This window comes from Argentina anserina, chromosome 2 (assembly GCF_933775445.1).
Source record: "Argentina anserina chromosome 2, drPotAnse1.1, whole genome shotgun sequence".
NCBI lineage: Eukaryota > Viridiplantae > Streptophyta > Magnoliopsida > Rosales > Rosaceae > Argentina > Argentina anserina.
The window spans coordinates 22,707,072-22,728,974 of record NC_065873.1 but is presented as its reverse complement, the minus strand read 5'-3'; the positions used below and the strand labels follow the sequence as shown (position 1 = coordinate 22,728,974).

The following is a 21,903-nucleotide window of genomic DNA, read 5'->3' as shown; positions in this document are numbered from 1 at the left end:
GATTTGTGAGTGATTTGTGAGAATTATTACATTTCCATTTTGTGTATGGATGATAATTTGGGTTGTAATAATCGGTTGTCTGAGTTGTATTGAGAACTCAGAAATGATCCGCTGTTACACTTAAATGATTTCGGTTTATTTGAGATTATTTGTGTTTAACGACTTTAGAATTTTGAGTTTTTAGGCTCGAAATTTTGGGGTCGTTACAGTTGGTATCAGAGCCTAAGTGCGTATTTGGCGATTATCAATACCATCCGGGAGCGATGATCCGACTGCAGGCGGGCTCCCATCACATGCTCCTCGGTATTGATATGTCGTTGGGTACGCGAGAGTGTTTTAGGAGCCATACCTAATGGTTTGGTCCTCCGAGAAGTATCGTGATGATACTTCGATGATTCATCTTATCCGGAAATTTCATGTTGATACCTATTGAATCTGTTTTAGTTGAATTCGAGATTTCACAAGTATTGACTAAGTGTTTCGTTGTTTGAAGGTGATGAACGCTGATAAGGGCCGAGGACGGGCGAGAGGACGTGGTCGAGGTAGGACCGCGGGCCGAGTCCGCAACGTGGAGAACCTTTATGAGGAGGCTGCTCCACAGGTAGAGCGGGTAGGCCGAGGTCGAGGTAGGGCCACAGGTCGAGTCCGCAACGTGGAGAACCTCTATGAGGAGGCTGCTCCGCAGGAGGAGCAGGATGAGCCAGCTCCTGCGGTTAGAGATGACGGTCGAGTGTTGAAGCTGATCAAGGATATTAGTGCACTGTCAGCTCCGACATTTCATGGGGGACTAGATCACATGGTAGCTGACTATTGGATCGAGGGTATGGAGACTTATTTTGAGATGATGGAGTGCACAGAGATTGAGAAGAGAAAGATAGCTACATTCTTTCTCAAGGGTGATGCTCTAGATTGGTGGAAGAGCATGAGACAGACTGTGGATGTGTCTACATTCACATGGGGAGATTTCACCACCATATTCCAAGAGAAGTATTTTCCAGCCTCAGTACAGGAGGACTTAGAGTTGGAGTTTCTGGCATTGGTACAGGGAGACATGACCATTAGAGAGTATGATGCTCGATTCTCGCAACTGTATCGGTATGTCAGGCCTATGGGTGCGACTGCTTTAGCTCAGAAGTATCTACGTGGGCTGAAACAAGAGTACAAGACCATGATATCAGTCCTTTGCCTGACTTCACGGGAGCAGATATTTGAGAGTGCTATGAGTTTGGAACAAGCATAGAAGACTCGAGCAGGTGATGTGGGGAACAGAGATGCGAAGGGGAAAGGCAAGGCGGTCTATACAGGCAGCGAGCACTCAGGGCCGAAGGATAGGTCATGGAAGAGGCCAAGACCCCACTATCAGGCCCCGACAAGGGTGCCACACTTAGCCATCAGAGCAGCACCAGTCAGACCATTAGCAGCAGTGAGGTGTTATAGCTGCAATGAGATGGGACATTACGCCTCAGCATGTCCGAAACCGAAGAGAGCAGGCTGCCACCGGTGCGGGCAAGTGGGACACATAGCTCGAGATTGTACCCGACCACTTCCGGGTAGACAGGAACGGCCGCAGAGACAGCTACCAGCGGGCCAAGCTAGAGTGTTCGCAGTGGGTCAGCGAGACACAGGGGTGGAAGGTACATTATCACTTTTTGACTACCTTGCTAGAGTGTTGTTTGATACGGGAGCATCACATTCATTCATTGCTAGTTCAGTAGTGGAGATGCTAGGATTGATTCCTATACCTCTCGGGGACGCCTTATGTGTCACTTCACCCCTTGGAGTGTCACTTGAGTTAGAGACAATCTGCAAAGCTTGTCCTATATTGATTGGGAGTAGAGAGTTCTCTGCTTCGTTGATTGTGATTCCGGACCACACTTATGATGTGATCTTGGGGATTGATTGGTTGAGACCACAGCATGCTGTGATTGATTGTTTTGACATGGTAGTGTCCTTTCATAGACCCGGAGAGCCAGTGTTTCGTTATCGTTGCCTCAAGTCTGATAACGCCATGAGATCAGGAGTTTTGGCACATGTGGAGTCAGTGGATCAGAAAGTATCTATCGCAGACATTGTGGTAGTATCTGAGTTTGGTGAAGTATTCCAAGAGATACCGGGGCTACCACCTCGAAGAGTGGTAGATTTCTGCATTGATGTAGTACCCGGTACAGCACCTGTGTCAAAGGCGCCATATAGAATGGGGCAGAATGAACTTAAGGAGTTGAAGGTGCAGATTGATGAGCTATTAGACCAAGGGTTCATTAGACCTAGTGTTGCACCTTGGGGAGCACCTGTCTTGTTCGTAAAGAAGAAAGATGGTTCTCTGCGGTTATGTGTGGACTACAGAGAGCTGAACAAGGTGACCATCAAGAATAGGTATCCCTTACCTAGGATTGACGACTTGTTCGATCAGCTCAAAGGTGCTACTGTGTTCTCTAAGATTGATTTGAGATCCGGTTATCATCAACTCAGAGTGAAGGAAGAAGATATATCGAAGACAGCCTTCAGGACCCGGTATGGACATTATGAGTTTGTCGTCATGCCATTTGGTCTAACGAATGCACCAGCTGTCTTTATGAGTTTGATGAACCAAGTATTTAGCCCGTACTTGGATGAGTTTGTTGTGGTGTTTGTGGATGACATTCTGATATACTCCAAGACACAAGAAGAACATGTGGTGCATCTGAGAACAGTGTTGCAGACCTTGAAGGAGGCGAGACTGTATGCCAAGCTAGAGAAGTGTGAGTTCTGGAAAGAAGAGGTCAAATTCCTTGGTCATGTTGTCTCAAAAGATGGAGTACTAGTGGACCCAGCAAAGGTAGAGGCAGTGAAGAATTGGAGTCGTCCAAAGAACCCTACAGAGATACGTAGTTTCCTCGGGTTGGCAGGTTACTACAGGAGGTTTATCGAGGGGTTTTCTAGTATCGCATCTTCATTGACCCAGTTGACCAAGAAAGATACTCCGTTTGTGTGGACGGATGCATGTGAGGAAGCATTCAACAAACTAAAGACTAGACTGACCACAGCTCCAGTGTTGACGATTCCCTCTAGTGGTGGTGGCTATGTCATTTACAGTGATGCTTCACTCCAGGGTTTGGGTTGTGTGTTGATGCAGCATGGAGGAGTAGTTGCATATGGCTCGAGACAGTTGAAGATTCATGAGAAGAATTATCCGACACACGACCTAGAGCTTGCGGCAGTTGTTTTTGCCCTGAAGATTTGGAGACATTACTTGTATGGTGAAAAATTTCAACTCTTTTCAGATCATAAGAGTTTGAAGTACTTATTCTCACAGAAGGAGCTGAATATGAGGCAGAGGAGGTGGATGGAACTCCTCAAGGACTATGACTTCACATTAGAGTACCACCCGGGGAAGGCAAATGTGGTGGCCGATGCCTTGAGCAGAAAACCGAGAGGCGTAGTAGCTTCACTTATGGTCCAGGAATGGTTCATGCTAGAAGCTGCATCAGAGTTTGATTTGGTACCATCGGGAGGAGAACCAAGGGTCTTTCTTGGTAGTGTCACAGTGCAACCCACATTGATCACGAGGATCATACAGGGTCAGGCGCAGGATAGACTCTCACGAGCTAAGTTGGCGGATCTTGTAGTTGATACGCTTGATGGGTGTCCTTCTGAGTGGAGAGTTGGACCCGATGGAGGGTTGAGGTTTGGGGCAAGATTGTGTGTCCCAGATTGTGGTGATCTCCGGGAAGAGGTTCTTCGTACGGCACATCGTTCACGCTATACCGTCCATCCAGGGAACACCAAGATGTACAAGGACCTATGCAGACAATTCTGGTGGAACGGTATGAAGAAAGATGTAGCAGAGTTTGTATCGAAGTGCCTTACATGTCAGCAAGTGAAAGCAGAACATCAACGACCAGCTGGCATGTTGAAACCACTGACTATTCCTCTTTGGAAGTGGGAACAGATATCTATGGATTTTGTGACCGGGTTGCCTAGATCGAAGAAGGGTCACGATGCCATATGGGTGATTGTCGATCGGTTGACGAAGTCGGCTCATTTTCTCCCAGTGTCGATGAAGTACTCAGTGGACGTGCTTGGGAAACTATATGTGGATGAGGTAGTGAGACTTCATGGTGCTCCAGTTTCTATTGTTTCCGATAGAGATGCACGTTTCACTTCGAAGTTCTGGGGTGGTCTGCAGAAGGCGATGGGCACTACCTTGGATATGAGTACAGCTTTTCACCCTCAGACGGATGGACAGACAGAGAGGGTGAATCAGGTGATGGAAGACATGTTGAGAGCATGTGTGTTGGATTTCAAGGGTAGCTGGGAAGATCATTTGAGATTGATTGAGTTTGCCTATAACAACAGCTACCATTCTAGCATCGGCATGGCACCTTATGAGGCACTTTACGGTAGACCATGTCGATCTCCGATCTGTTTGGCCGAAGTTGGTGATGAGGCACTGATGGGTCCAGAGGTGGTTCAGGAAACCACGGAGAAGATCTCGATCATTCGAGATAGAATCCGGACCGCTCAGAGTAGACAGAAGAGCTATGCAGACTTGAAGAGGAGACATGTGGAATTTGAGGTCGGTGATCATGTGTTCTTGAAAGTTTCACCTATGAGAGGTGTAGTGAGATTCGGCAAGAAAGGAAAGTTGGCACCGAGGTACGTTGGGCCCTTTGAGATACTTGAGAAGGTGGGCGAACTAGCTTATCGACTAGCCTTGCCTACTAGTATGTCGGGTGTTCACAATGTCTTCCACATTTCCATGTTGAGGAAGTATGTACCAGATGAGTCACATGTGATTGATCATAGCACCATTGAGGTGAAGGAAAATGCTACATTTGTGGTCGAACCGGTTCGTATCCTGGATAGATCCACAAAGAAGCTTCGGAGGAGAGAAGTTGGGCTAGTCAAAGTGTTGTGGAGTCACCATGATGAGGGTGATGCATCATGGGAGCTAGAGTCAGACATGATGACCAGATATCCACAGTTGTTTGTTGAGTGAGCTTGAATTTCGGGACGAAATTCCTTTAAGGGGGGTAGATTGTAATAACCCTCGTTTTCAAACATTATTTGAATTGAATTAAATTCTATTAAGTTGTGAAGTTTGATTTAAACCGAATATGATTGCTTGCAAACGTTACGAAACGGGAACGGAAACGTTACGTTTCCGAACGAATTTATCGACTTTTATTTCGTCGCTCGGTTGTGAAAACTTTCTTCACGGAAGTTGTAGAGCTCGTCGATACGAGTTCGTGGATATGTGACGCGTTCGAATCGGACGTCGGAGGTAAAAGTTATTAACGTCGGAAGTTAGTTTCCGATTTGGAAACTAGTATAAATAGGTAATTATAGGATTAGGGTTTCCTTAATCAGAAACCCTCATCTCACTTCTCTCTCTCAACCCGCCGCTCTCTCTTCTCTCTCACTCTCTCGACTTTCTCTCTCTCCTCACGACTCTCTCTCTCTCCCCTGCCCTCCGACCTCAGCCCTCCGTGGCTCACACAGCCACACCCTAGGCCACCGCAAGCTCGACTTCCCTACCTCCTGGCCCGGACGCGACCTCCACCGTCGCCAAGAAGCCACGCCGAGCTCCTGCGTCTCCTGCAAGTTCGGCACCGATCTCCTTCGCCACCACCGAGCTCAAGGCAAGCTTTCCACCATCAAATCAAGGTGAGATACATGCTAGTGACGATTGTGTGGTTGTTGTAATTAATTTTTGATGTGTTGGAGTGAGATCGGATGGAGATAGAGGGGGAGGGTTACCGCCGCCTAGTGGTGGCGCGTGGGGGAGCGTGGAGGGTGTAGGAGAGGGTCTGGCGCCGTAGGAAGGAAGAGGGGAAGGAGGGGGAGAATTTGGAGGCGGCGGTGGCGTGATACGCACCGTGGTTTGCCTCGGCGCGTGGGCCCCACGCGCGGCCCGCCGGAGGTGGCGCGTGTGCCACACGCGCCGCCACTTGCGGCGGTGTGAAAATGTTTTCCGATAGGGGTATTTTGGTAATTTACTGTGTAACGGTAAATGTAAATGTAAATTTTATTTACTACGGTAAATGTAATTAAATTTTTACCTTCGGTAAATGTAATTATAAATTACTTTCAGTAAATGTAAAAAGTAATTTGTAAAAGGGTAATTTAGTAAATTTTATTTACTGAGTTGTATTTACATTTAAATCGTACGTATACGTACAGAAATACGTATTAATATTTATACGTACAGAAATACGTATTAATATTTATACGTACAGAAATACGTATTAATATTTATACGTACAGAAATACGTATTAATATTTATACGTACAGAAATACGTATGAATATTTATACGTACAGAAATACATATTATTATTTATACGTACAGAAATACGTATTTAATATTTATACGTACAGAAATACGTATATAGTATTTATACATACAGAAATACGTATATAGTAATTATACGTACAGAAATACGTATTAATTGAGTATTGCACAGTAACCGTGAATAGTGAAACGTGAACAGTAATTTCGTAAAACCGAAAATTGCTGAACAGTAACCAATTAATACTGTTACGGCATTTAAAGGTTTACGAAACGATTCTAAATTCTTTTCTTATTCTTTTAAGGTGATCATTAATCGAGGAAAGGAATTATCATCGGGAATTGAGGATTTACGCTCGAGTCGATAAGGTGAGTAAAATCTCACTGAATTTACGAATCTACCCTCGTGGTGATTCAACATTTTGCAAGTGTGTTTATCAAATGAATTATAACATGTATATAATTTAGTGGACTACATATATATAGTATAATGGTAATAGGTACATAATATATATATAGTTCATTAAATTACGTACTGTTATTAATGCATTAAAAATAGTCATTTCGGTGACGGAAAATTGAGCATGAGTATGTGAGAATATTGTACGTAATTCTTCAGGTGTTTATGAAATATGACATGTATAGGATATAGTGAACTATGTATATATTGTATAAATGGTAATAAATACGAATATATATAATTTGCTATATAATATACTGTTATGATTTTTATTGTGGTGATATCGTGAAAGTTTTAAAACGTACAATATGATGAGTGATTATTGTACATGATTTTATCACGGAGAATGTTAAAAATTGTGATTTGTCATCGGACGTGATGTGTGGTACAATATGATGTGTGATTATTGTACGCGATTTTTAACATTGTGATTGTTAAAATGTGAATTGTCTTCGGACCTGATTTTGGTACAATATGATGTGAGATTATTGTACGTGTTTGGCAAGTCGAAACCTAGCCTTTGGCCGGGCGAAAGTTACGATACAGTTAGAGCTCTAGTCTGTCTGCCTTAGTACTGCATGCGAGGTAACGGGTGGTTATCTGCTCATGGGTACTCGGTGTATTTTGGATGTTGGGTAGCGGGTGGCTATCCAATATCAACGGTGTATTACGAGAGGGGTAACAGATGTGTACCAGCGTTCTTGGTACCCGTATTATAAATGCATTGGGTAACCAGAAGGGTTACTTAATTTCCTCATGAGCGTTCTATTTCATATTTCTTTGGGTCAACCAGATGGGCTGACCATTGGCTCATGGGGGCATTTATATTTGTTGTTTTGTGATCTTTCGTATATATTGATATGCGAACTGTATTGTGATTTTACTCATACGAGCTATAAGCTTACCGGGTTTGTGTTTACAATCCCGGTGCACCAATTCGATGGTGTAGGGGATAATTCTGCAGGTGCTGATTAGTGGAGGTTGAGTGACGACTACAGAGGCTCGAAGTCGTTCGGATCTTACTTGTGGTGAGATTTTAGCATGGATTCGTGTGTGAGGATTTGTGTATTTTCATTTGTGAGATTTGTGAGTGATTTGTGAGAATTATTACATTTCCATTTTGTGTATGGATGATAATTTGGGTTGTAATAATCGGTTGTCTGAGTTGTATTGAGAACTCAGAAATGATCCGCTGTTACACTTAAATGATTTCGGTTTATTTGAGATTATTTGTGTTTAACGACTTTAGAATTTTGAGTTTTTAGGCTCGAAATTTTGGGGTCGTTACAGTACCAATATGAATCTTTTCCTTTGATTCTGACTTCTTAATATTTAGACAAAATAACAATATATTTGAAAATAAGTTTTCTTTATCCCTTTCATCGACTGTTTAAACAACGGTGATTTTTTGTTTAATCCCGCCGCTGTCCCAGGTTCCGTCTCCGATTCCAACCGAGGAAAAAGCTCCGATCATGTCGTTGATCTCCGGCTCTGCCAATTCGTCATATAAGAATTTCAGACAAAGAACCCGCGACCGTGAGCTCTCTTTTGCTTTTCTACGTACTCTGATGATTCAAGCAAATAAATATGCATGCATATGTATCCTGTTAATTAGTTCAACATTAGATTTACCGAATAATATGGAAGATTAATCTGGAAAGATAGTAGTATATGACTATATGAGTCAGTACCGGCTGCTAAGATTGATCTGATCATTTGTGCTGCAAGTCTGTAACGCACAAGATTTTAGGGCAACTTCGTAGAGTTTTTTTTTTTAAATTGGGTTATTGTTTTTGTTAGTGCTGTTGTGCTGTAGGTGATCGCTGTTTATGGTTGTAGTGTAAATGTGTAATTGATATATACTTGTTGACAAGTTTTTGGTTTGTTTATCTAGGATTATTGCGTGAGATGCTTTGGTCTTGCAAAAGAAGGGACTCATCAAAATTGAAGGTAGGAACATATGCACACATACTGAAATACACGGAGATCTTTTGAATATGTTTGGAAGGATAAAGCATGGCTTTGTATGTATAGTTGTATACAATCTACGGTATAAAAGTTTAATGTTTATAATTACTTTACAAGTGTACATGATTGAAAAGGTGGTTCAAATGTGACATGGATATATTTTGGATCCCTTCTTCGTATTTGCATGACAATCTTATAATTAACTGAATGTTAGAACTGTTACTACTATTCAAAGTTTAATATTTGGAGTAGTGTGAAATAGATTGGTCAAGCTTCGAGTATCTGTGTAACATATGGGAATTGAGTTGGTGCGTAAAAATGCTTTTTTAGGGTAAACAATTATGGTTTTTCCACTATGAAAAGCTCTCACACATTCAATTTCCTTGCTGACTAGTTATTTCCTTTAATTTCTTTCTTCTTTGGCAACTCTTGTTATTTTTGTTCATCATTGTGATGATGTTTACTTTATCTGTATGAAATTTTTATTGATTGTGTTTCTCTACATTTTTAAATTCTGTATAGGTACTTATCATGGATGAACTTACTACTAAGATAATGGCTTGCGCTTGCACGTGCAGTGATACCACTGAAGAGGGTGTTCCATGTAAGAACCAAACGGACATCCTCTGCTAAATTTTGTACTTCAGATGTTGCGGTGGTATCAGCTTTCTGCTACAATTTGTGTTGCATATTTAGTCACGGTTTATTTAACTGTATACAGTACGACCTGCTGCACGTTTGACTACTTACACTAATTAAAGACACCGCATCTTCCATCTTAGCAGTTCTAAAACTTGTGTGTTCTAAAATGGTGGAATCCCCTTGCAATAATGGTTGATATATATTTGATTTTTCCAGATGTGTTGGACTTATTCATATTCGTCATTTAGTCTTGGGGGGTTATTGTCAAATATAGAGTGATTCGCGTAATGATTACACATCAAACTGGTTATTACATAAATATATTCGCATCATTAATTATATTTTTACAAGTTACTTCAATGAGTTCATATTTTCCTGCAGTTCTTGAAGTCATCGAAAAGAAAAGACAATCATGGCCCTATATGGATGCAATATACTTTATCCGGCCTACCAAAGAGAAGTTATACTTACTAAACATTTTGTGTTAATTTTTTATTTAATGTTACTAACTAACTAGTATGACTTGAAAAGGCCGAGTGGGAGTTGAATTCTTCATTGAAACCCAGCAAACGTCCCCTGTACACAGTTACAATTGTGTTTTGATTCTCTTTTTCAGTACGTCGTTTGTTTCTGTTAAATTATAATTAGTCAATGGGTGCTACTGTGGAGTTTGGACTGTCTTTTCTTTCTGCCTGTAACAAGTACTTCCCATGCTTGTTTTGTTGACAGATTAAAACATAAAGTGATCCCATTTCAATAATATTAAAGTGGTTATTGACTGATTAAAATCTGAGTGGAGAAAATGCTAATAACTCTCGTTCTTCCTCCTCTGTGTTCTGTTAATTTGCAGTGTTAACTTGTTCTTGTCAGACATGTCTGGAGAAGCGTCATCATACAGGAAGTATGTTCAGGAGTATTAATAATTTTTCTTGTACTAGTTGTATCTGGAGATATATCATAAAACCTTAAAAAGAGGGGTAACAAAAACCTGTTTTTTCTTTGTCAAGGGCATTTGTTTTCTTCAGTTCACCTATTTCGAAAGATTTGGTTGGCCGCATCAAGGAGGATGTATATGTATTAAATCGCATATCTGCATTGAGTGAGGTGTATACCTTTCCTTGGTAATTTTTTGATCTTATTGATTATTCTGCCGCAGAGGATATGTATCAGCTCAGTTTTTTTTTTGTTTTTTTAACATGCAGAATGAATTTAGAGTACCTTGCTATAGGCAGCCAGGTATGTTCACTCATTTTGTATAAATCCCTTATGTCACGACCCCAAAATTTCGAGTATGAAACTCAAATTTTAAGGTCATGAAAAACACTAAATCAATCTCAATGAATCGAAATCATTTAAATATCACAGCGGATCATCTCTGAGTTCAAAATACAACTCAATCAAACCGATTATTACAAACCAAAATTTATAATTCAACATTATAACAAATGGAAATGTATAATCTCACAAAATCCTCACAAGAAATCCACACAAAGTCCTCACCACAAGATGAAAATAAATAACTTCAAGTCCTCTGAGCGGTCAGTCGATTTCCGCTAATCCACACATGCGGAGTTATCCCCTACACCATCGAATAGGTGCACCGGGATTATAAACACAAACCCGGTAAGCTTTACAGCTTATATGAGTAAAACAACAATATAACTCGCATATCAATATATACGAAAATCCACAAAACAACAAATATAAATGCACTCATGACTCATTAGACGGCCCATCTGGTTGTCTAATAATGTGAGAAAATATGTACTCATGAGAATTGGGCAACCCCTTTGTTTACCCAAATGCATTTATAATACGGGTACTCATGAGCGCTGGTACCCCTCTGTTACCCCTCATGTAGTACGCCGCCGACATTGGACAACCATCTGTCATCCAATATCAAAATATATGGGTACTCATAAGCCGATAACTCATATGTTACCTCATATGCAGTATCCTGGCAGACAGACTAGAGCTCTAACTGTATCGTAACTTTTGCCCAGCCAAAGGCTAGGTTCCGACATGCCAAACACGTCCGAAGACTGGTCCGAAGACATAAACACGTCCGAAGACATAACTCGTCCGAAGACATAAACCACGTCCGAAGACATAAACCATGTCCGAAGACAAAACATGTAATAACCCTAAATTTCAAACAATTTTAAGTTTGATTTGAATTCTATAAAATTTGGAATTTCAATATGAATGAATGTGATTGGTTGCGATGTTATTAAACGAGCGACGGATACGTTCTCGGAACGTTTAATTTGAAAAACGTTACGTTTCCGCAACGTATATATCGACTTTTATTCCGTCGATCGGTTGCGAAAACTTCCTTCACGAAAGTTGTAGAGCTCGTCGATACGAGTTCGAGAGTATGTGACGCGTTCTAATCAGACGACGTACGTAAAATTTATTATTCACGGAAGATAGTTTCCGATTTTAAGGGCAGGGGTATAAAGGACATTTTGTGAAGTAGGGTTTCTGAAAATAAAATAAAAAAACACCTCTTCTCTCTCCCCTCTCTTTTCCGCCGCCCCACTCTCTCTTTTCTCTCTTTTCTCTCTCTTTTCTCTCATTCTCTCTTCACTCTCTCGGTTCTCTCATTCTCCCTCTCCCTCTCCCTCTCCTCACCGAGCAGCTGCACCTCACCACCGTCCCTGGGAATCGCGAGACCCCTACAACCACCTCGAGCACGCCGAGCCTCCTCCTGCCGCCAAGGAGCCACAACGAAGAGGAAGCTCCTTTCAAGCGTTCCCGACGGTTTTGGACTCCGATCTAGGTAAGGAGGCTTTTAATTCATGGTTGTGATGTTGTGTGATGTTTTTTTGGATGAAATGGGAGGTTGTTGGTGGAGATCGGAGGGAGAGGTGGAAGGAGGGTTACCGCCGCCTAGAGGCGGCGCGTGGAGGAGCGTGGGAGGAGTAGGAGGCGGCCTAGGACCGGAGAGAGGAAGAGGGGAGAAAGGAGGAGGGTTTTGGGAGTGGTGGTGACATCACGCGCGCCGGATTTGGGCTCGGCGCGTGGGCCCCACGCGCGGCCGGCCGGAGGTGGCGCGTGTGGCACACGCGCCGCCGTGTGAGGCGGTGTGAGCAATTTCGACGGAGGGGTATTTTGGTAATTTACTGTGTACGGTAAATGTAAATGTAAATTTTATTTACGTATGGTAAATGTAATTAAATTTTACCTACGGTAAATGTAATTTATAAATTACTTTCAGTAAATGTAAAAAGTAATTTGTAAAAGGGTAAATTAGTAAATTTTATTTACTGAGATTGTATTTACCTTTAAACAGTACGTATATGTATATAAATACGTATATAGTATATATATATATACGTATAGAAATACGTATGTAATACTTATACGTACAGAAATACGTATATATTATTTATACGTACAGAAATACGTATATAGTACTTATACGTACAGAAATACGTATATAGTACTTATACGTACAGAAATACGTATATAGTACTTATACGTACAGAAATACGTATTAATTGAGTATTGTACAGTAACAGTGAATAGTGAACAGTGAACAGTAACTTCGTAAAAACCGAAAAATTACTGAACAGTAACCGATTATTACTGTTTCGGCATTTAAAGGTTTACGAAACGATCCTAAATTCATTTCTTATCTTTTCAAGGTGATCTATAAAGCGAGGAAAGGAAATTATCTTCGGAAATTGTGGGATTCACGCTCAAGTCAATAAGGTGAGTAAGATCTCACTGAATTACGAATCTACCCTCGTGGTGATTCAACATTTTGCAAGTGTGTTTATTAAATGAATTACAACATGTATATAATTTAGTGGACTACATATATACAGTATAATGGTAATAAGTACATATATATATATAGTTCATTAAATTACGTACTGTTATTAATTCATTAAAAATAGTCATTTCAGTGACAGAAAAAAATTGGGCATGTGTATGTGATTCAAATGGTACGATATGATGTGAGATTATCGTACGTAATTTTCAGGTGTTTATGAAATATGACATGTATAGGATATAGTGGACTATGTATATATAGTATAAATGGTAAATAAATACGAATATATATAGTTCGCTATATAATATACTGTTATGATTTTTCTTGTGGTGATATTGTGAAAGTTTTAAAACGTACAATATGATGAGTGATTATTGTACATGATTTTATCACGGAAAATGTGAAATATTGTGATTTGTCTTCGGACGTGATGTGTGGTACAATATGATGTGAGATTATTGTACATTTGAGGCAAGTCGGAACCTAGCCTTTGGCCGGGCGAAGGTTACGATACAGTTAGAGCTCTAGTCTGTCTGCCATAGTACTGTATGGGAGGTAACGGGTGGTTATCTGCTCATGAGTACTCAGCTTGTTTTGGATGTTGGGTGGCGGGTGGTTACCCAACATCAGCGGTATACTAAGTGAGGGGTAACAGATGTGTACCAGCGCTCATTAGTTACCATTTTGTGAAAGTATTAGAGTAACCAGATGGGTTGCTCGTTTCTCATGATTTTCATTATACTGTGTTGATGTGGAGTTGTGTCTTTTATGAGACAAGAGTTATATTAATATTTTACTCATACGAGCTGTAAAGCTTACCGGGTTTGTGTTGCAATCCCGGTGCACCAATATCAATGGTGTAGGAGATACTTCCGCAGGTGCTGAGTAGTGGTGATTGAGTGACGACTCCGAAGACTCGACGTCGTTCGCATCCAGTAGTGGTGAGGCTCTAGCATGGATTGTGTGTGAGATTTGGTGTAATTTTATTTGTGAGGTTGTTGTGAGGATTATACAATTCCATTTGTTATATGTTGAATTATCATTTGGTTTGTAATAATCGGCTTGACTGAGTTATATTTTAAACTCAGATGTGATCCGCTGCGACATTAAAATGATTTCGATTTCATTGAGATTATTTTGTGTTTAACGATTTTAAAATTTTAAGTTTTTAAGCTCGAAATTTTAGGGTCGTTACAAAACACGTTTTAACAAAACTCAATGTTAAAACCACGTACAATAATCATCACGTTATATTGTACAAATTAAATCACATGCTCGATATATAAATCTCATCACCAAAATGAACATATTCACCACGAAATCATGGCAGTGTATAATATAGCAAAAAATATATATATGTACCTATTTACCATTTATACAAATATATTTTCCACTATATCATATACATGTCATATTTCATTCTTTAAAATTATGCATAATCTTGAATCACCGCAAGGGTCTATTCGAAAATGTGAGATTTTACTCACCTTATAATCTTGAGTGTAATTCCACGATTCCGAAAGTAAATCCGTTACTTGAGTTATCGATCACCTTGAAAAGATAAGAAAAGAATTTAGATTAGTTACGTAAACCTTAAATGCCGAAACAATAATATTATTTTACTATTCAGCAATTTCTGGTTTTACGAAATTACTGTTCACGTATTTAATGTTCACGTATTTACTATTCATGTATTAATGTACAAATACATATTAATTACGTATTTCTGTACGAGTACATACTATTTACGTATTTCTGTACGTATGCATACTATTCAAATTTAAAATATTGTCTCAGTAAATAATAATTACCGCTTTACCCTTCCAAAATTACTTTTATATTTACTGAATGTAATTTACATTTACATTTACCGAATGTAAATAAAATTTACATTTACTGTACGTAAATTACTTTTTACATTCACCGTACGTAAAAATAAATTTACAAATTACTGTTTCCGGAAACACTGTTCGGCGGTGCGTGGGGTACACGCGCCACCTCAGGCGACCGCGCATGGCCCTCACGCGCCACTCACTGTGGCAGCGCGTGAAGCCCACGTGCCGAGCCTAAGGCCGGCGCGTAGCACGCCACCGCCGCCCCATTTCTCCTCATCTCCTTCTCCTCTACCTTCTATAGCCTCACGCCGCCCCTAGGCCACTCCACTGCCCTTCACGCGCCGCCTAAGGCGGCGGTATCTTCCCTCCTCCACTGATCTCCGATCTCCACAATTTCAAACCAAATCAACCAAAAATCCACAACCAAGCATCACAACCTAAATAAGCTAACCTCACCTCGATTTGATGGTGGCGAACTCGCCTTGAGCACGGCAGAGGCGAAGGAACACAGCGGAGAAATTGCAGAAACTTGGCGACGTTCGTACGGCTTCACGGCGGCGAGGCACAGGGCGACTAGCTCGAGGGTTGCTGCGGAGGTCCTTGCTATGCCGTAGAGCCGGACAGTGAGAGCCACGGTGGCCCAGGGAAGCAGATCGCTGGAGGCAATTTTTATGAGGCGAGAGAGAGAGAGAACTCGGGAGGAGAGAGAAGAGGGAGGCGGGGTGAGGAGAGAGAGAGGGGTTTTCAAAAATGGAAACCCTAAATTGAAAAATGTTCTTTTTATACTCGTTTTTAAAATCTGAAACTAACTTCCAACATTAATAACTTCCACTTCCGACGTCCGATTCGAACACGTGATGCGTTCACGAACTCGTAACGACGAGCTCTACAAATTTTGTGAAGGAAGTTTTCACAACCGAACGACGGAATAAAAGTCGATTATCTCGTCACGGAAACGTAACGTTTTTCTAACTCGAAGTTCCGATAACGTTTCCGTTTTCGATTTCCGACGTCGCAAGGCGACACAAACATGTTTAATGAGTTTCACAAAATTTATAAATTTAAAATCAATCCAATAATCGTTCAGGAAAAATCAGGTTATTACACCTTATGCAATATATGCAGTCATTTTTGATATATGTCACAGCTAGCAGAAGGTTTAAATTATAGTGAGAGGATGATGGTTAAATCTGGCTCTCTGGTTTTGAACTTTATATTACCAACTATTTTTCTTCATTGTGGAATTTGAGAGTATACCAACTTTATATATAACACGGTTATTAATGTTTTCTTGGTGTATATTTATAAATTTTACTCATGTTCATTAGAGATTCTTTGTCTTTCTGATGCTATGTCTTTCAATATGATTTTCCCTTTAGGTTCATGATTGCAGTAATTTTCGGTTCTAAACTGTAATGTTCTGCAAAATTATCTTTCTGGAGCATATATATCTTGGATGATAGCCACCTTTCTACAAGAAATACTGTTTAAATAACATGTCCTCCAAATGTTATATCTGATTAATATTAAAGAAAGCTAGTGCAAACTAAATCATCGACGGTTTGATACTGTATGTTTAACTATAAGAGTTTAGGCCCAACTCTCTCAAAGAAGCTCATAACCACGTCTTCTGACCCAGCAGATTCTTGTGACAAAAAAACTTGTGCATGTGTAGTTATAATAGATATATTTAGCATCAAATTACATAAGTTTTAAGACTGAATTCGACTCGTGTAAGTATCAATCTCATCTGGATTACACATCAGTCTCGCTTCTTGTTTTCATTCTATTTACCTATGTTTATATACACCTCAATTATCTGCATATATGATTTGCTTATAATTATTCTTGAATAAGTAGGTTGATTGTATCTGATATCTCATGCAAAGGTGTAATGTGTTTGAATGAGATAGCTGCAGGAGTAGCCACAGTCTTTGCTTCTTTAAGGGTAGATGTTTAGCGATACTAAGCTATAATTGAACATTTTGTGAAAATGTTGTTAAGCAATTATCTGATGATTCAATTTCACAGGAATTTCCTATCGTGCGCTACCGAGCTGCCAAGATGCTTGATGCCACGACGATGACCACTTTTCCTGATTTAATTCCTTCAAAGCTTGCTGCTGGGATCTGGCATTGTCTCATGAAATATAAAGATACAATTCCAGACTTTCCTGTGACAGAATCATGCGAGCTGCTTATCCTTGACAGATCTGTGGATCAGGTCTTTATCAGGCTCACTGTATCGGTCATCAACACAGCATACTTAAGTTGCTCTTGTCTATACTCAATTGGTCTGTCTTTGTGCAGATTGCTCCTATCATACACGAATGGACATATGATGCCATCTGTCATGATTTGTTAAATATGGAAGGAAATAAATATGTTCTTGAGGTAAGCAGTAATGTCCCTTCAATTAATCCTTCATTTTTATGTCTTTCCAGTTTGCAGTTTTGAATAGTTTTACATTGGATTATATATACAGGTTCCAAGCAAAACTGGTTGTCTGCCTGACAAGACAAATGTCTTGCTAGATGAGGATGATCTGTCTGGCTTGAGCTTCGCCATGTGCACATAGCAGAGGTAAGACCTGTAGCTACACATATCTGTTGACTATTAACATGCATTGATGCATAAATTCATCTCCCTCTGTATTCTTTTGATCACACATGGACCATGTCAGGTCAGTGAACGGTTGAACAAACTCACCAATCTTCTTTCAACTAATAAGGCTGCAGAAATGGAGATCTCAAGGTTTGTGTATGCGTCGAAATAATTTTAGTAATCAACGTACATACCAGTTTATTCGATGCTCAGTAGTTACTTTTCTTATGCGGGGGTTAGTTACAGTTAGTCAGTGCTCATTTCTTTTGATCTTAGTATGCTGCACCTTGGTGGTGCTATTACTCAAATTCTAACTCAGGGAGTGTTGAAACTTAAAACTTACGTTTGGTAATATTTCCTCTGGTAAATAGTGATAAGGAACCTCATGATCGATCTACAAGGCAATTGAAAAGATAAGTCAAGCATTACCACAGTATGTCAAACAAAAGTACTGGCTTTCCCTTCATTCAGAGGTTAGTTCTTCATGGAGCATCTAATATGAACTGTCTTAAGGTTGCAAGAATTCTACAAGTTTATGTAAAACTATAAGAACACAGCAAATTCTAAGTTAATTTAAAATATTCTTAGGTAAGAACATGCTTCTCAAGGTATACAGTAGATTACAGATGGCTTATGCATTCTGATATGCCACTTAGATTACATGTTCATCCCCAATTTTTCTCCAAGTCCTTTTCTTTATTTTTTTGTTTAAATTGCCAATATCCCGTTAGAAAATCCCCATTTGTCTTCATATATGATGTTCTTACTAAACAAGAGAAGCAACATAGTAATTAAAAATTTATGTTATATACAGAATACTAATTACACAAATGACGGGTTGAGTATCATTAAACTCAGAATGACAGTTATTAAGTGGCTACATATAAGAATTATGTTCCTCATAATTTTGAGCATAGCAATAATTGCTTGGGAAAAATTGTTTTTTATATACTAGATTGCAAGCAAAATCTACTCAATCAGCAGGGATGAGGGGCTTCAAGAGCTTGCGCAGCTGGAGCAGGATCTTGTATTTGGATATGCAGGAATGAAAGATGTGATCAAATATCTGAGGACAAAAGATGTAAGGAAGTTTTGAAGTTTTGTGTAATATGAGGGGGCAGACACCTAGTCACATATTTTGTATAACACCATCTTTATGCAGGATATAAGAAGCGAAAATAAGTTGCGTTTGTTGATGATTGTTGCTGCCATTTATCCTGAGAAATTTGAGAGCAAGGAGGGTCAACAGAATTGGATGAATGTTGGCATCATTCAACGAGAGTCCGCATATGTAATCTTAGTCTTTATAAATTAGTCAAGTGCTAACTTGCGGTCATGTTCTTTGTTTTTAGTTGGCAAAATTACCATCACAAGATATGGCTGCCGTGAATAATATCAAAATTTTAGAGAACAGAAAGAGTTTATCGAGAATTTCTTTTCCAAAGTTAGATTTTACCAAGGTAAATATACATCACACATATCTCTTCAGATTATTCATTTTATTGATATTGATCTAACAAACAGTTACGCAATAATCAGAAGAATCGCACCTCTCGGAAAGAGCGTCCAAGTGAGGCAACATGGAAGTTTTCGAGCTTTTATCCTATTATAGAGGTACCTCTTAGCTGGTTTTTTTTACACAGTTCTAAGTTTATAAGATATGGATAGCATAAGTTGGTTTTTGATGATGCTCCCATGGTGTTTTGGGGTGCAATAAATATAAATGAGTAGTTTGTCAGTTAAATTTGATGAGCATTGTGCAATGGAATTTATCACAAGAACAATTTTTATGTTTCTGATGCGCCTATAGTAAACCGAGTTAGTTAAAGTTAATATATCCTCAAACAATTTGCACCTGTGTTTGATGAGAATGCAACAAGTCAGAGACTTAGTCCCAAATAAAAGCTTACATTGCTGCTGACTGATTCTAGGAACTGCAATTTATTATCATGTCAGTGGAGCCTCTAAATCCTTTTACATATGTTTACTGATGTCTTCTTGGCATTCCAAATTTCAGATTAAGAGAGCAGAATACATGTAGTTATTTTTTTCTTGTGAATTCACATGAACTACCATCTCCGACCAAATTTTCTCTTTCAGGAACTAATAGAAAAACTTAGCAATGGTGAACTGTCAAAGGAAGACTATCCATGTCTAAATGAGCCAAAGCCAACTTTAAATCAATCTCCGCAGGCACATTCAATGAGATCAAGACGGACTACGACATGGGCCCAGCGTGGGATTTCTGGTGATGAGTGTTCGAGGTATAATAGCTTTTACTCCATCTTCTGGTATGCACTGTGCACCCGTCTATTCACTTCATTTGATAATTTTAGGCTATGTCTTTTTTTACTCTTCTCAATGGTTTGGACTTTCGACTATATATTCCTCTGTTTTTCAATCTGATTCACTGCACATCAGAAAAATATCACAAACAAATATAAGAGCTAGTCTTGTACTCTTGTATTCCTAACTATATATTCCCCTTCCATTTCTGTTGTATTAAGGCATGCATCCAGTGATTTCAAGAAGATGGGAAAACGCATATTTGTGTTTATAGTAGGTGGAGCTACTAGATCAGAGGTATGAAATTGTTTCCCAATCCTAGATAAACTTATCCGGATCATTGGTTTTCTTAAGATTATTGAGCCCCGGATCATTGGTTTTCTTAAGATTATTGAGCCTCTATTAAATTTTCAGCTCAGGGTTTGTCACAAACTCACCGCAAAGCTGAACAGAGAAGTTGTTCTAGGCTCCATCAACTTTTATTACGGTAAAAAACTTACTATTCTATCCTTAAAGAAGCAGATTTCTCCTGTAACAAGTAGTCGTACTGAAAATGCCGCCATTGATGTCATATGCAGAAAGTGAAAATGATCACAGCAGACAATCAGCCTTAATCGGAAGGTCTCCTAATCTGACAAGGAAACAAATTCTTCCTGTAAAATATGAATGTATAGCACTTCCTTGTCGGAAATAGATCCCATTTCTACTTAGAAATTTCAAATTTGACTGTCACATTTCTATTTATTCATCCTGCATATGTCCTTAGTATCAGTCATCATCGACTTAAATCTTACAATCCTCAAGTACTGAATTTCCCACAATCTAGTGAATTTACAGCAGGGCTTATGAGATTAAAACTTTCCCCATGTATGAATCACTTCCTAAACCTTATGAATGATGAGATTCCCCACTTGGAGTATAGCAGGTCTTGGAGTCTGTTGAGCATTGTCTTCTCACATGCCCTTGGACCCGTGCTGATTGGTTTCGCTCTCTAGGCTATGCCATTGTGAAGGAGAGTATCTCTACTTTGGATAGCTGGCTCCTGTCCTTGCACAACAATGAATCTATTCTCTCCAATGGGCAAGAGGAGTTTTTACACTTAATTTGCTTTCATCGACTAGAAATCTGGAAAGAGAGATGCAGTAGTTATGAAAGGTGTCCCCCCCCCCCCCTCCCCAAATCCTCTTACAACTTCTCAGAATATAAGATCAAACTTTTCAAGATGGCTGGAAGCTTTCTCTTCCTCGAAGGATACTAACAAAGCCACAGCTACTTGTTTGGAGTTGTGCAACAGATGGTCTCCTCCTCATGCCAACTATGTTAAGATTAATTTTGATGCCTCTTGGAAGAAGAATAGGGATGCTACTGGTATTGGTGTCTGCATTAGGGGTCCCCAGGGTTGTTCTTTGGCAGGTTTGTACTCGGTTGGTAGTTTTAATTCGGCAGTGGAGGCAGAGGCGGGAGCGGCTATTTTGGGCCTCAACCTTGCGGCCAAATGCAATATGAGAAACATAGTCATGGAAGGTGACTGTAAAGAAGTCATTGATGCCTTTGCCAATCTCCACGCTGGTGACGAAAGCTGCCTCCCCCCTTTCTTACTTCACTAATGTCACCTGGAATTGGGTTCCTCGTGATGTCAATCGCTCGGCAGACTCTGCTGCTAAATTTGCTATCTCGAAGTTGAGCTCCTTGGAATGGGATGTCTATCCCCCAACTTCTCTCATGGATGTGCTGTTAGCAGATGATCTCCCTAGACCCCCATGAGTCTTTCCCTGTTATTTCCTCTTGGTCTTTCCTTTTTTTTGGAACTGTTCCTCTTAGTCTTTCTAGTTGTCGGCTTTCTTTCGTTTTGTTATTTCTCTAGTTTCCTGTGTTTGTTTATTTATCCTTGTTTGTTCCCTTATTTGGCCTATGTGCCTCTTTAATGAATTTTCTTATTGACAAAAAAAAAAAGAGATTCCCCAGTTTTTATCAAAAGAAAATATAAACGAGCCATCAGAAGTTTAGGCTTCATGTCCTCATAATATTCGACAGTTTTATTAAGAATAGCCGCCCGTT

The 21,903-nt window shown here is 39.8% G+C and overlaps 1 protein-coding gene across 1 annotated transcript; it reads left to right on the top strand.

Annotated features, from left to right (window-relative positions):
• Window positions 1–8,991: 8,991 nt before the first annotated feature.
• Window positions 8,992–21,452, top strand: LOC126784193 (SNARE-interacting protein KEULE-like). The gene is given in 22 exon segments (XM_050509677.1): window positions 8,992–9,006; window positions 9,221–9,302; window positions 9,722–9,800; window positions 10,191–10,241; window positions 10,348–10,446; window positions 10,543–10,608; window positions 16,814–16,904; window positions 16,988–17,179; window positions 17,266–17,349; window positions 17,441–17,498; window positions 17,501–17,538; window positions 17,639–17,709; window positions 17,836–17,902; window positions 17,961–18,032; window positions 18,515–18,640; window positions 18,722–18,820; window positions 18,912–19,019; window positions 19,099–19,173; window positions 19,660–19,850; window positions 20,067–20,142; window positions 20,260–20,426; window positions 21,068–21,452. Coding segments are annotated over 22 exon segments (2,292 nt in total).
• The last annotated feature ends 451 nt before the right edge of the window (window positions 21,453–21,903 follow it).